Source organism: Rhinolophus sinicus, chromosome 17 (genome assembly GCF_057876585.1).
Source record: "Rhinolophus sinicus isolate RSI-liver-muscle chromosome 17, RSI-T2T, whole genome shotgun sequence".
Classification (NCBI taxonomy): domain Eukaryota; kingdom Metazoa; phylum Chordata; class Mammalia; order Chiroptera; family Rhinolophidae; genus Rhinolophus; species Rhinolophus sinicus.
In genome coordinates, this window is record NC_142517.1 from 121,087,949 (window position 1) to 121,102,709 (window position 14,761).

Genomic DNA, 14,761 nt, shown 5'->3' on the forward strand with positions numbered 1-14,761 from the left:
AACACCCACTTCAGGTCTTGTCTTGAGAATTAAATGAGATATTTGTTGTTGTTGTTTGTGCCATGCAAGGATACTTTATTTTGGCTACATAAAATTTAGAAATGTTTACTCAGCAAAGAATTTTATAAACCACATCACAAAGGTTAAAGGAAAAACAAAATAAGGGACAAATGCTTTCCCAAATGTCAGCTCCCCATAATTAACCTATGTTAATAAACTAATAAAAATACTAATAATTTAGCTGTGAGTATCGTTATCATTGACTAGGTTTTTGGTTTCTTTGTTATTTTTAAAACCAATCAATATTTATTGAAATACATATGAGGTTAGTTGTCCAGACTGCTTATCACAGCTCTTAGCATATAGAAATGAGTTTTAATGTTTCAAAGGTCTCTTCTTGGTCATGTCAAACTTCAAGTATGTTTTAAAAGTTGGCCAATTGAGTTAAAATACAATACTCACAAGATCTAATCCCAGAGGGCCCAATGAACTGGGAATGATATGTTGTATAAGAATTATGTTAAAACCATCTCTATTCTGGAAACACTACATTGGAAATTATAATTATTAAAACTTGAATGACAGTAATGCAGGATCAGTTAAATACCATGTTGAATGAAATAGGCTTCCATGAAAATTAACTTAAAGAGAGAAGACATGTCAGCTGTCCTGCTGTGCTTCTCCATGTTTAGAGGTTGGCTGATGTAAGTCTGAATCGAACCTGCCCAGCACCCTGTGTCACTGAGCCCTCACAGCTCACCTCTCCTGCTGCCCTGGCGACCTGGTAATGCGGGGGGTGTCCAGATCTGTTTTCAATGTACCAAGTAGGTTTTATTATTTCCAGGTACTGTGAGGACACCAGATCAGGAGACGATGACCACTGAAGAGAGAGTTTGTTACAGTTCCCAAGTGGAGGGAGCACACCACACAATGCAGGGCCGTCTGGAGAAGTACCAGGCAGTCAGGAGGCAGAGGCAGAGGGAGGAGCGTCAGAATCCCCTGGAGTTTGTGGTTCCTGCTGTGTTAGAACTGGGAGGGGTAGGGCTCTGTTTTCACTAAGCACCCCAGGGATGAATGCGTGGGTGTACTAGGGCTTGTTAGCCACTGAGGGTCTGCTGTTCTTCACCTTTTTCTTTCCAGAAAGAGGGGACTGAACCTTGCAAACAAGATGTGGGCCCTGCTTCACTCATGGCTCTGTGCTTTGCAGGTCAAGGACCTCGCCTGTGCCCAGCCAGGGGCTCTGTGCTCAGGTAGATTTGGGAGGTGTTTGGCCTTCCTTTGCCACTCTCATCCGGTTACCATGCCCTGGAAGCTTCCAGTAGGGTGGTTAGAGGACCCTTTGAGTCCTGAATGGGAAGGAGAACCCACATGTGCTCTGGGAATTCATAGAGGTGGATAAGAGTGATTCCTGCAGTGTTAGAGGGGGAGCCTAAGACAGCTCGGATGCCTTGCTATTGAAAATGTGGTCCATGGACCAGCATTACTTGAAATGCAGAATCTTGGGTCTGCTACAGGACGACTGAATCAGAATCTGTGTTCTAATAGATACGGGTGATTTAGGAACATACTAAAGCTTGGGAAGCACTGATCTAGCCTATAGAGCCCCTACCCCACTCCCTTGTATTATAGGTGGGTAAACTGAGGCCTAGAAAGGCTGTGTGACTTGCCCAGGTCACAGAGTGGTACTTGAATCTGGTTTCTCTTTCTTTTTTTTAAAACAGTTTTATTGGGATACAATTCACATACCATACAATCCATCCATTTAAAGTATACAATTTATGGTTTTTAGTATACTCAACTAGGTATGTTCAACTATCACAACTAATTTTCGAACATGTTTGTCTTTCCTGAAAGAAGCTCTGCATCTATTAGTAATCAGTCCCTATTCTCCCTCCCCTTCCCGCAGTCCTAGACAACCACTAGTCTACTTTCTATGCCTATAAACTTGCCTGTTCCAGACATTTCATATAAATGGTGTCGCACAAGTGGTAGTGTTCTGTGATTGATTTCTTTCACTTAGCACATAACGTTTCCAAGGGCCCCCCACGTTGTAGTGTGTATCAGAACTTCATTCCTGTTCATTGCCTAGTAACGCGCCATTATATGGATATACCTCATTTGATTTATTCATTCTTTAGTCAAAGGGCATTTGGATTGTTTCCACTTTTCGGCTGGTATGAATATGCTGCTATGAACATTCATGGACAAGTTTTTGTGCAGCCCTCTGTTTCCATTTCCGCACTCCCAGGGGGGGGACTGGTGGCCTGGCTAGGTGGCGTGCTCACCTGGACCGGTCTAGCCCAAGAGCTGGGGCCTGTGTAAGCATGGCTGCTCCTTCTGTCTCTCTTTTCTCCAGTCTGTAAGCAGAGGTTGATGGTGGAGCAGTTTCCTGAGATGGTCCATAGTTGTCCGTGTCTCTGGAGGGGTGAGGGCGAAGAGGAGGCTTTGGCTGTCACAGGGCTGTACTGACAAGCCCTGTTTACCCTGACAGTGACTGTTCCAGAAAGTCCTTCATCTGTCTTACCAGAAGCAAAGACAGAAAATGGGACTGTCTGGGGCCAGACAGTGGTGGGTGGAATTTGAGCCACCAGGCCGTCAGGCTCCCACCTCCAAGATCTTGGCCGATCAAGGGCATGTGAATGCCCTCAGTCCCAGCGTGGACATGGCTCGGAGGGGAGGTGCCTGAGTGACTCATAGTTCTGATCTGATCTTAGAGATTTGGTTTTCTACTGTTTACGGTCCTTTGTCCTACCAACTTACATGTTTTTACCCCTCCCACCTGTGCAGGATGGTACCTGTTTCCACATCCTTGCCCGGACTCTGTATTGTCAAGCTTTTGAATTTTTTATAATATGTGCACAGAAAATTAGCACTTTATTCAATTTCTAATAACTGTTATGAGTGAAATTGAGCATCTTCTCATATATTTACTAAAAACTGACAGTTTGTATCCATGCTTTTTTTTTTTCTGTTGCTCTCTTGCTTATTAATCTGCAAGAACCATTTCATTAGGTGGAACCACATGCAATTGACATTTTGTAAATCTGAATGCGTGGATGATCTGCCGTTTCATGTTCATCTTCACAGGTTAAGCTTTAAGTTCAGCCGTGTGGCTGGATGTAAGTTCAGCATGAAAAATTAGTGAATTTCCTACGAACCAACAATAATCAAGTATAAAGTAAAATAGGAAAAAGAGATACTATTCCTAGTGCCAAGAGCAAATCAAATAGTTTTTAAACGTGCTGACCCAGTGTCCAGGGATCCCCAGGCTCCTGATTCAGAACAGCCAGCAGTGCTTCTAAGAATGCCGACTCCTGGGGCCCACCCAGGCTTGCTATGCCAGTTCTGGGTGAGGCTTGGTATTCCATGACATGCTGAGAAAGAACCAAAGAGTAATTTTAGACTTAAAGAAAAGTGTCAAAAATAGTACCAGGAATTGCTGTATACTCTTTACCCAGCTTCCGATAATGTCACCACGTAACCGTGGTACGATGACTGAAACCCGGCAGTGCCGCTGTTGTGATTCTCTGACTCTACTGCAGCCTTTATTTGCATTTTGCCAGTTCCTTCACCATTGTCCCTTTTTGGTTCCAGGTTCCTATCTACAATCCCACATGGTATTTCCTTGTCACGTCTCCTCTGTCTCCAGTCTATGACAGTCCCTTAGTCTTTCCTTTTCTTCCACGAACTCCATACTTCCTGAGGGCTTGCTGGTCAGTTTTGTATGTGCTCCTCAATTTGGGTTTCTGTGATGTATTTTAATGACGAGATTGAGTTTATGCAGTTTTGGCAAGAATGCTACGGAAGTGACATCGTGCCCTTACCAGTGCGTCATATTGAGGGGTCATGATGCTAATTTGTCTTATTGCCAGCGGTGGTATCTTAAGGATGTAGCAGTGTCTGCCAGGTGTCTATGCTGTAAACTTATTATGTCCCCCTTTGTAATTCATAAATATTTGGGGGTGATGGAGATACTTGGAGACTAGGCAGGCATCTTGATTATCCTTAAACTTGCACCCACGAATTGTCGCGTCCATTACTGGATCTTGTCTGCACCAATTTTGATTTAGTTCCCTCTTCTCTCTACATTTAGTAATTGGAATGCTGCTGCAAGAAAGAGCTTTTTCTCCTCTACCGTTAATTTACTTATTTTCTCATTCTGTCCATATAGACTCATGGATATTTATTTTATTCTGTGGATTAAAACTCAACACTTGTTATCTAGCTTGTTGCTCAAATTGTTCCAGCTGTGGCCAGTGGGAGCTTCTGCAGATTGGCTCCTGTGTTTCTCTGACATGCCTCCATCCTTTTTCTGAGCATTTCCTCACTTTTGACACTATAAGATGCTTAAGACAAGAGGAGCAGCTTATATTTTTCCTGTCCCAGCCTCAAAATAATCCTCCTCGCAAAAGTCTCCAGAACATGACTGACTCTTTCATTTTTGTGCATAGACACACATACTTATTATCTGCCAAGTATTTATTGGGGATCCATTGGGTGCCAGGCATGGTGCCTAGTTCCTGCCATTCATAATGGCTCCCACGAGGTTAAGTGCTTGACCAAGGTCACCCAGGCTGTCAGGATTGGGACTGGGTCTGTTGATGGCAGAGCCTCTTCCCTGAAGCGTGCCTGTGTGCGAGTACTGTGTCGCCATACTTGCATAATACTGAATGTATGCAGGTGACAAGACAATCCACACGTGCAGCACACGATGTGGGCCGCATTATGCTTTCCCTGTCTGCCATTAGTACAGGACTGCCGGCACCCAGCCCTCCTTTCTCTGAGGTAATGATGGCCTTCATTATGTTTTATGTGGCATTAATTACCCAAAGCAGTAACTGTTGGAAAGTAAACAACCTGTAAATCTTGGCTGGCCAGGCAGGGCAATTGCCTCCTGTTCTTGGGAACACCGTGATCCGGGCAGGAGGCCTGCGCTGGGTTCCGCTCGCTGGGCAGAGCCGCTCTGTGGGAGAGCCTGGTGGGCACAGCCCGGGGGGGAGGGGGCGGCCTGATGGGGCAACGCCTGTGTCACCGTGGCGATGTGGGTCTTCCCCACCTCTCTACTCCAGACAGTTGGGAGGAAGCTCGCTTAGTAGCCACACTGCGGCAGCTGGAGTCATCCTTACCTGGGGGCATGTCCCAGCTTGACTGCCTCCTGGTTTTGTGACCTTGGATGGCCTTGGGCAGTCAGCTCACTCATTGCATGGAGCCGTTGTGAAGCCTGGAGAGAGTTCACTTGTGCAGCACTGAGTACAGTGGGCTGTGCATGGGTGGAGCTCAGTACAGCAGAGCACATTTAATGCTTGTTGTTTGGAAGTGGTAGTCGGGACTAACACGTGTTGAGTATTTATTATATGCCAGGCTGAACGTACATTATCTCATTTAATCCTTACAACCGTTCTGCAGGTGTGAAGAGTGAGATACAGAGAGGTTCCTGAACTTGTCAGGATGTGGGAGGGGCTGACTCAACCCCAGTGTGTCTGACGTGACTACAGATCCCGTTTCTCCTCGTCCTTGGCCAGGCCACAGGCTGCTGAGTCTTTGCCACTAATTTGCAGTGTTACCTTGGGCATGGCAGTACCTCTCTGGGCCTTGGTTTCCTCACCTCTAAAATGGGCACAGTCATATTGTACTTGTGGGTCTTCAGGGTGGTCTCCCAGAGAGATGCTGGGTTGGAGGCACCTCTGTGTGTCTGATCATATCTGCATGTGTTTGGTATTCTGTTCATTGAATGAAGATTGTTTTCCCCAAGTGCCTGATTGGCTTTTGGGTATCAGCCTGACACTGGAATGAAAAATACCCATCATTGTCCCTGTGGACATCTGTGACATGCTTAGAACAATATGAGGCACTCCCCCCTCTTTGTTTTGTATTTTTTCCAAGTTCACTTGCAATACGAGGTCTGACAATTAGGTTCGCGAACTCATCCTAGGAAAAGTGCTACATACCTCATTGCTGAATATCACTATGGTCACCTTCGAAGTGCTCCCCTTGGGAAGCTATGCACCAACCCCAGTACCTAGTCCACCCTTCAAAGCAATTTTGGAACTCTTTTTCTGGAATGGCCATCACAGCTGTCGTCGTATTATACCCTTGATGTCCTGAATGTCATCAAAATATCTTCCTTTCAATATTTCCTTTATCTTTGGGTAAAGAAAGAAGTCATTGGGGGCCAGATCAGGTGAGCAGGGAGGGTGTTCCAATACAGTTATTTGTTTCCTGGCTAAACCTTCCCTCACAGTGTCGTGTGAGCTGGTGCATTGTCGTGATGCAAGAGCCATGAATTGTTGGCAAAAAGTTCACGTTGTCTAACTTTTTCACACAGCCTTTTCAGCACTTCTAAATAGTAAACCTGGTTAACTGTTTGTCTAGCTGGTACAAATTCATAATGAATAATCCCTCTGATGTAAAAAAAGTTAGCAACATCATTGAAAACAAGTTTATGAACTTAATTGTCAGACCTCATATATTCCTAGTTAAAGAAAAAGTTTATGCTGAAGATGTGTATAATTTAAGAGGGAAAGGTTCTTTTCTATCCATTGTTAGATGCATATGTTAGACTCACAAATACAGGGATGTGTATGTAACATTTAAAAATAAAAGTACAATCACACCGTGTACATATTATTTAGCACCTTTTTGATGGGGTGGTTAGATCACAGGCTGTGTGTATTTGCAGTATTGATGGGTATTATCAAAATGTCCAATAGGCTGTGACATAGTATCTCTCACCTCCAGCATGTGTGAGGACCCATTTCCCCATCGCTTCTCGTTGTGGGATGTTAGCAATCTGTTAAACTTCTGCCAGTCTGACAGATGAAACTGGCACTGCGTTATTTTCATTTGGCTTTTCTTTGAACATTAGGGAGGTTGAGCATCTTTTCATGCTCTTCTTGGTTTGGTTGACTAGTTTCAGCTCTGGTATTTACTTTAGGGAATTTATATTAAATTCTGCCACCATTAATGAAAAGTCTCTCACATGCTACTGCTGTACAGGGGCTGGTGTGTGCGTGTGTGCAACTGGTTCAGGTAAACTGGTTGCAGGCCTGTCCTCAGGTTTTGCAGTCCAGTTTGGCAGCTACGACTTTACTGTCATGCAAGACAGCCGAGGGGCCAAGTTGCAAGCACCTTAAGAAATTGGGAGGAAGGAAGAATGAACATTATGTAAACTTTCAAATTTCAGTGTCCACAAATAAAGTGTTATTGGAGCACAGCCATGGCCATTCATTCACGTATTGTCTATGGCGGCTTCCTTGTTACAGTTGCAGGGCCCAGTAGTTGTGACAGAAATCTTGTGGCTCACAGGCTGAAAATAGTCACAGGCTGGCCCATTACAGAGAACTTGGGTGAGGCCTCGGCCGGAAGACATGAGCTGTTGTGGGTTGCATGAGAGAAGGGGGAGGAAACAAAGGTTTGTTGAGCACCGGGCTGGCCGGGCAGCGAGTAGAGGGCCACACGTGTATATTTCATTTCGTTTTCCTTTAGAGGTGAGGAAAACTTATTCTTGTTGCTCTCCTTCCCCTATTTCTGTGTGGGGTGGAAGTGAGGCAGGCAAAGAAATGGAGGCTGGGCCCAAAGGTTGGGGTAGAGGGAAACTTCCCAGAGGTGGCTGGGGCTCCCCACTGAGCCTCAGTCCAGCTGAGGAGGCCCCGCCCCTCCCTGAGTGATAAAGCTGGAGTACTAAACTGAGAGGGGTCACCAGGGTTCAGCTGGCCACTGCTGATGGGGGTGAAGCCTGTGACCACACCTCCTCCAGCTGCTGCCAATCCAGGCACTAGCTCCTCTGGGCTGGGCTGGTGGCCTCCGGTGGAGGGCTCGCTTGTATCACCAAGTGCTGACCTGGGGCTCCTTCCCTGCTTTAAAAGGCCTTTAACAACTCCAGAGTAGAGGATGGAGCTAGGGATATTGGAAGGAATCGTCTGGAAGGCTTTGGTGAGGCTGTGGAAAGGCTACCTGCACTGTTTCCCAGTGCTGTCACTGCACGGAGCGTTTGAGGTCCAGCCAAGGACCTGGTGCGTGCTGTCTCCGCTGGATGCGCCTTCAGTCCTCCAACAAGCCGCTGTGTGAAGTCCCAGTGTTGTCCACTTTTTGGACATGTGGAAACTGACGCTCACAAATAGAGCCATTTACCCAAAAGTAAGTGGTGGGCCAGATGTGAGCCCAGGCTCCAAACCTGGGTGCTGACCAGGTTCCCAAGGTAGTTTTAGGGGTGCGTGGAAGAACATTGGTAGCTGCATATCTAGATAAGTTTTACAATTACTGTTTATTTATGGCATATGATTATGATTTTCTATATGGACGTATGATATACACTTACAAAATTAAGTTTAAAAAGGGAGTTGATAAAAATCATCATTGTTGCAGGCGGTTTTTAATTTCAGTGGCAAAATTATGGGGTGGTGTATGAATGAGAGAGGTGCTATCCCTGCTAGTGTCTTGGGGTGTCCTGCACTAAGCTTGTCACTGGCACAAAGCCGGTAGTGGTGGGATGTACAGTGACTGCTGAGCAGTGGTCCCCAAGGGACCATCCTCTAAGGTGGGGCTGGGGGGTCCGAAACACACAGTCAGAGTGCAATGTGTAATGACTACCAGCTCCAGTGTTCTTTCCCCACTCAATTGTGTGTGTGTGTGTGTGTATGTAATATTTTAATTTCAGATCAGTCGAATACTATAGAAAATAAGAGAGAACAAATACTCATGTGCCCAACATAGTTTTTGCTAAATTTGCTTCTGATTTTACTGTTTCCTAATCCTGTTGCCTTTCCTCCTTCCCAGAAGTAAAGCCAGTGTTGTGAAATTGGTGTTGGTTTGAATCTCCATGCATGTTCTTAAATTTTTACTCCTTGCATAGTCAGCCATAAAAATGAACAATTTTATTTTGCATGTCTTCAAACTTTATATATGTAGTTTTTTTGTATATATCACCATGTATTTTGCTTGTTTAATAATGTTTCTGAGATTTCTCTATGTTGATATGTCTCTAGAGTGTTTATTTTAAGTGCTGTGCGTTATTCCATTTTAAGTCAACTAACAGAATTAGCGTATCTCTTTTCCTGTGTTTGGATATGTATGTTGTTGACAGTTTCTCCCTGTAATGAGCAATTTTCACCTGTCTCCCAGGGCACATCAAGTGCTTCCTTAGGTTATGTTTCTAGAACTGGATTTGCTAGACTGAAGGGCTTATACATCCCCCATCTAACTCTTTTTTGCCAAACTCTTCTCCAAAACAGTTATAGCCATATAATACTCCATCCGCAATGCCTGAGTCCAGTCTCTATATTCTCATAAACACTTAACAAAGTGTCATTTTTGTCCCTCTGATGGATATAAGATGGTACTTTATTTTACTTTGCATTATCCTGAATACTTGTAGAAACCAGCATCTTTTCTTGTGTTTGTTGACCATTTTCTGTTTCTATAGGGTGACCATATATGTCCCAAGTCAGTCTCCACTTATAGGGACTGTATAATTATTAATAGCACTCCTGGCATTTAAAAAAGTGTCTCAATATAAATGTTAACATAGTTCTCCTATATGATATAAAAGGCATCATTTTTCCTTTGTGTGTGTGTTTCTAGTTTAAGAAATCCTGTCCTACCCGCAGTCATAAAGTTCTCATATTTTCTTTAGAAATGTTAAGGTTTTACTTTTACTATATGGCTTTCAATCACTTAGAATTAATTTATTATATACGGTGTGAGGTAGGGATTTATTTTTTCCATATGGATACCACTCTTAAAAAGCTTTCTTTTTTCTCACTGCCATAGATCCAGTTTCCAAGTATCTGAAAGCCTATTTGTGGGCTCCTTGTTCTTGTTCCCATGCCAAAAATGACATAGTTTTAGTTACTGTAACTTTATATATAGTATATTCAGAGTACTGTAAATGGGATAGGAACATGTGTTTCATGGAGACTAGTTTATCAGGAGGAAACGAATATCATACCTTATGTCACAATGTTGTTACATATCCACATGGACTTCTAAGGTCCTTCTTGGTTCAGAGAACTGAGGTCATGGGGCATTAAGGATTTGAGCCTTAAAGGGAGGGAAGGATTTAGGTGTGTTGAAGAGGATCACAAAACAAAATGAATATCAAGAAATTCAGGAGAAATGTTATAGATGGACTCCTCGAATACTAGAACCAGAAGGACCCTTCGAAGCAACTAGACATTATGTGGAGTAGTTTGGCTAAGTGATCAGTCCTTACAGTCAGAGAGACCCAGGTTTGATCTTCAATAAGATACTTAACTGGATCTTAACTTCTTTAGCTATAAAATGGGGGCAATAATGGGTTTTCCTCATGGACTGTTGGGAAGACTAAATGAAATAACACACATAAGGGGTTTGGTAATGTCCCGATGCTTAGCTGGACAACAGCTAACTGGTAGTTATTTATTTGTTACCTTATTTCTTTGATTCTAAGACCAATTTTTTTTTTTTCCTTTTTCTACATGTCACAATTCTGACATGAGAAGAGGCTTTACAATCATTTTCTGTAGTGATTTGTTTTTCCTCCCAGGTCATTGTTCAGAATATAGGAAACAGTATTTTTATAGACAAGAAAATGGAATCAACGTGCTTTATCTAAGGTCACCGGCAAGCTGAACTGGTCATCCTCGGGCTCATCTTTATTGCTGGCCCTACAGGGAAGAAGGAAGGAGGGAAAAACCATCTTAACTTGGGATGCCGATGATTGGAGTACTTTTAATACCGTAAGGCGCTGTAGGCAAACTTTCTTTAGTGTGCAAAATGGAATCAGACGGCTTCCGGAAAGGAGAAGTTGAGAGGATCATGTAGAACTACCTACAGATGTCCTCTGGCCAGCAAATGACACCCACTATGTAGGATGCGGCAAAGAATGGGGAAGGTTCTGGAAACAGATTTAGTTTCTGCTCTTGGCTCTGCCACTTAGTAGCGGTGCGAGCTTGCCCCAGTCAGGTCACCTCTCTGAGCTTCTGCTTCCTTCTATCAGTGGGGCTTATAACCTTACACGATCCCATTGACATGTTCTGAGATTTGGGTGACTTAATACCTGAGCACACTTTGCCACTGTGTAAGCCCCTAGTGGATGAAAGCTGTTAGTTATCGATCCCTAGAGGCAAGCCTGTCTCCTACTACCTCCTTGCTATATTAGTAGTTTTGCTTAGGATTGCTTTCTTATTCATTATTTCCTCAATTATCAAAATCCTGCCCACTCTTCAAAGCCCATCTCTACTGTTACCTCTGCTGAAACCTTTTTCACTATTCCCGCTCCCCATTCCTGATGAGTATTGCCTGTCTCTTAGAAGGATTTTTCAAATTCTGCTTATATTAGTGCTTTTCCTGTGCTGTTTGATACACCCCAAAAGATTGTTAATCCTTTGAGGGTAGGAGTATGTCTTACTTTTGCAAACCCTGTAGTTCTAGAACAAAGTAGCATTGCGAAGAATATGAAATCACATTTAAGCTTTTGCTGAGTACCTACTATGTGTCAAACAGTACAGTGGTAAGCAAAACAGGCACAGTGTGTGCCTTCACAGAGCCCACTTTCCGTGGCTCCCACCCGTGCTCCGAGATGATCCGGCTCAGCCTGTGTGCCTCAGGTCAGTTCAGCTTTCATGACCTCACTCAACAGCTAGTGTGTGTCCGTGAACAGGGGCCTTCTGGATGGTGCTGTGCTGTGTGAGCAGGGCTTGGGGAGGCCAGTGTGTGGGCACTGAGGCAGGCATGGGGAGGGAGGCTGGACGTCTGTCCTGCCGGAGGCCTGAGTGAGTCAGGAGGTATGGTGTGGCTGGGAGGGGCTCTAGAGTATGCACGCAAGAGGAACAGCTGAGGAAGGGAGATTCTGTGGGAAGTGCACAGATCAGGTCTGTGATGCTGGGGAGGAGGCCTGACCCTGGGCCTATAGCTGCACTTAAGAGAACTATTCTGTACGGGACAGGAGGTGCTGCCTGCCGGGCGTAAGCTGAGGTTGCCCTGCAGAGCCTGGGGTCAGTATTAATTGGGCCCTGGAGTGCCTGTAAACCCACATAATGACCACTTGGGCCTTGGGCCTCATGCCAGAGCTTGTTACATTCTTCCTTGGGGAGGTGGAGGACACTGGAAAAACCAGTTAGGGTGTGAGAGGCTCCATTTATGTTGCTGTCAAAGGAGCATTGGCTCAGGAGTCTGGAAATGTGTGTTAAAAATCTGGCTTTTTCAGAACGTTAGAAGTGTCGGATTAGGTCAGCAAGACCCTTCTATGAGTTGCGTCACCAGCAAGTGGGCAGGACAAGAGTTTGGGGTTCGCACACCTTCCCTGTGACATGATGTGCCTCGAGCCTCATCCTGAGCAGTGCGGGGCCTTGGCGTGTCCATGAGGTGCCCGCTGGTCCTGTAGATGGGCTGCTCAAAGCTGGGGGGTGGGAGGGGGTCCCACCTTCCTGAAAAGGGAGGTTGCTGAGGGGGTATTTCTGGGCTCGGCCAGCTTCTCTTCCAGGCCTGGGGGAAGCTGTAGTGATGAGCTCGCCAACACACAGCGGGTGTCCATCTGCCATCTCCACGTCCTAGGATTTGCATGGCATTTGGCATGTAGTTGTTGCTCAGCAAATATTTGGGATGAATGATTTAATTTCATAGTCTTTGCCCATTCTATTAGTCAGTGTGTGTGTATGTGTGTGGGGGTGGTAGTGGTGGTGTATTAGTTTCCTATGACTGCTTCAACAAATTACTGCAAGCGTGTTGGTTGCAAACAACCAAAGTTTATTCTCTCACAGTTCTGGGAGGCTGCAAGTCGGAAAGCCACCAGGGCCACACTCTGTCTGGGGGCTTTCGGGGTGAATCCGCTCTTTGTCTCTTCCAGCTTTTGGTGGCTCCAGGCTCTCCTTGGCTCGTGTTGATACCACTCCAATCTCTGCTCTTCTGTTCACATGGCTTCCTCTTCTTTCTGTCTCCTCTGCGTGTCTCTTCCAAGGACACTTGTCATTGGACTTAGGGACACCCAGGACAATCCAGGATGATCTCCTTATCTCAATTCTTAACTCAATTGCATCTGCAAAGACTCTTTTTTCTAAATATAAGGTAATACTAACAGGCTCTGGCGATTAGGGTATAGACATTTCGCGGGGCACCATTCAGCTCACTAGAAGGGGTCTTACTATTTTTCTAATCATTTCCCTTTTAGTTGTTTTAAGACTGTTAACTACTGGGTTATAAAGATTTTATTATAGCTAGATTTCCCTCCCCTCCCCCCCATTATTTTAGGTTGAGAAAGGACTTCCCTACTGACTGATAATAGTCATTCATGTTAAAATAAAACCTTAGGAAATTAACTTTTTAATTAGTGGTAACTTGTTTTGATATCTACTATGAGGTGAGGGTCTTCACTTTGAAAAAAAATAGCTAATCTATGCATGAAAAAATTTCATAGACCTATACACACAAACACATATAAAAAGAGAAAGAAAAAAACTGCAAAACCCAGGGAAATCTGAGTAAAGTCTGGATTTAGTTAATTGTATTGTGCCATGGTCATTTTCCTGGTACCACCACTGGTGGAAGCTGGAGGCTGGGTACTCTGTATGATTTTTGTAATTTCTTGTGAGTCTATCATTATTTAAAAAATATTTTTTAATAGCTAATCAGATTTACCAATACCAATTTTAAATCATTTATTCTATTATTTGTGAATCATTCTTTGTTAAGTTATGATATATGCTAGGGTGTTTTAGAGTTGTGGTTAAACTTTATTTAACTTGGGAAAAATTGACATCATTTGATATATCTAGAAACCCATCTAGAAACATGGTGTGTCCCATTTATTCAAATTATATTTTATCTTTCAATAAAAGGTGTGTAGTTTTCTTCAGGTTATTCATAGATACTTTTAAGTTTGTTGTTATTATGGATGGATCTTTTTCCATTTATATTCTTTAACCAGCTTGTGCTGGTTATATTTCACCAAATAGAACCCCACACCCTTTTAAATACATGAAATTCTTTTAACTTGGGAAAATGCTTTTCATTCTGCAATTAGAGACAATGTTTAACAGGCTTTTATTCATTCCTTTGAACCTGCTCTCAGGAAAGATATGGTCACTTGTTTACTCCAATGTGGATTTAAGTAGCTGTGTTCTCCATCCAGGTGTATGGGGGACATTCTTTTATAGAGAAATATGAAGTTATGTTCCATAAATTTAATGCTCACTGTATTTTGTTGGACTCGATTTCTTTGAAAATTGTAGAGGTGCTGTCTCTCACAGGGTCATGTGGTTTGTTATTTGGGGTGCCCTAGACCCAAGGGCTGGCCGGACAAATGGGGTTGTCCAGTCCAGAGGGTTATCGGAGCTGTCCGTGGACTTCCTTCTCTGCTTTGTTCCTTGGCCATGAGGCCTGGACGGGCACTGAGGAGGTTGAGAAGGCCTCTAGCTGGGTGAGCCCCAATTTGAAAACAGTCAGAAATGGGAAATATACTATTAATACTCCTCCAGGTCAATCTTATGAAATCCGACTGTTGGAGAATCGGAAGCTGGGAGACTTTCAAGATTTGAACACGAAGTATGTCAAGGTAAGTCTGGCGGGCGCTCTCCCTCCCTGAGCGGTTGGTCGGGGCTTCAGCACCTGAGCATGCTGCGTGGGATCAGGAGTGGCCTGGGGCTTCGAGAAGAGCTCCAGAGGGAGAGTGGCTTCCTGTCCCCTGCAGCACGTTGTCCGAGGGGACTAGGGCAGGCCGGCAGCGTTGTGAGTCAGAGTGGTGCGGGCTTATGGATTGGGTTCTGGGTTCCAGCCTGGCTTTGCCACT

At 44.3% G+C, this 14,761-nt stretch overlaps 1 protein-coding gene across 1 annotated transcript in view; it reads left to right on the forward strand.

Moving 5' to 3' along the window:
• TFCP2L1 (transcription factor CP2 like 1) overlaps positions 1 to 14,761 on the forward strand; it is a 51,719-nt gene that overhangs the window by 12,256 nt on the left and 24,702 nt on the right. Inside the window, exon 3 of the mRNA XM_019749100.3 lies at positions 14,451 to 14,527. Coding sequence (XP_019604659.3) covers positions 14,451 to 14,527 — 77 coding nt within the window. The remainder of the gene's footprint in view (positions 1 to 14,450; positions 14,528 to 14,761) is intronic.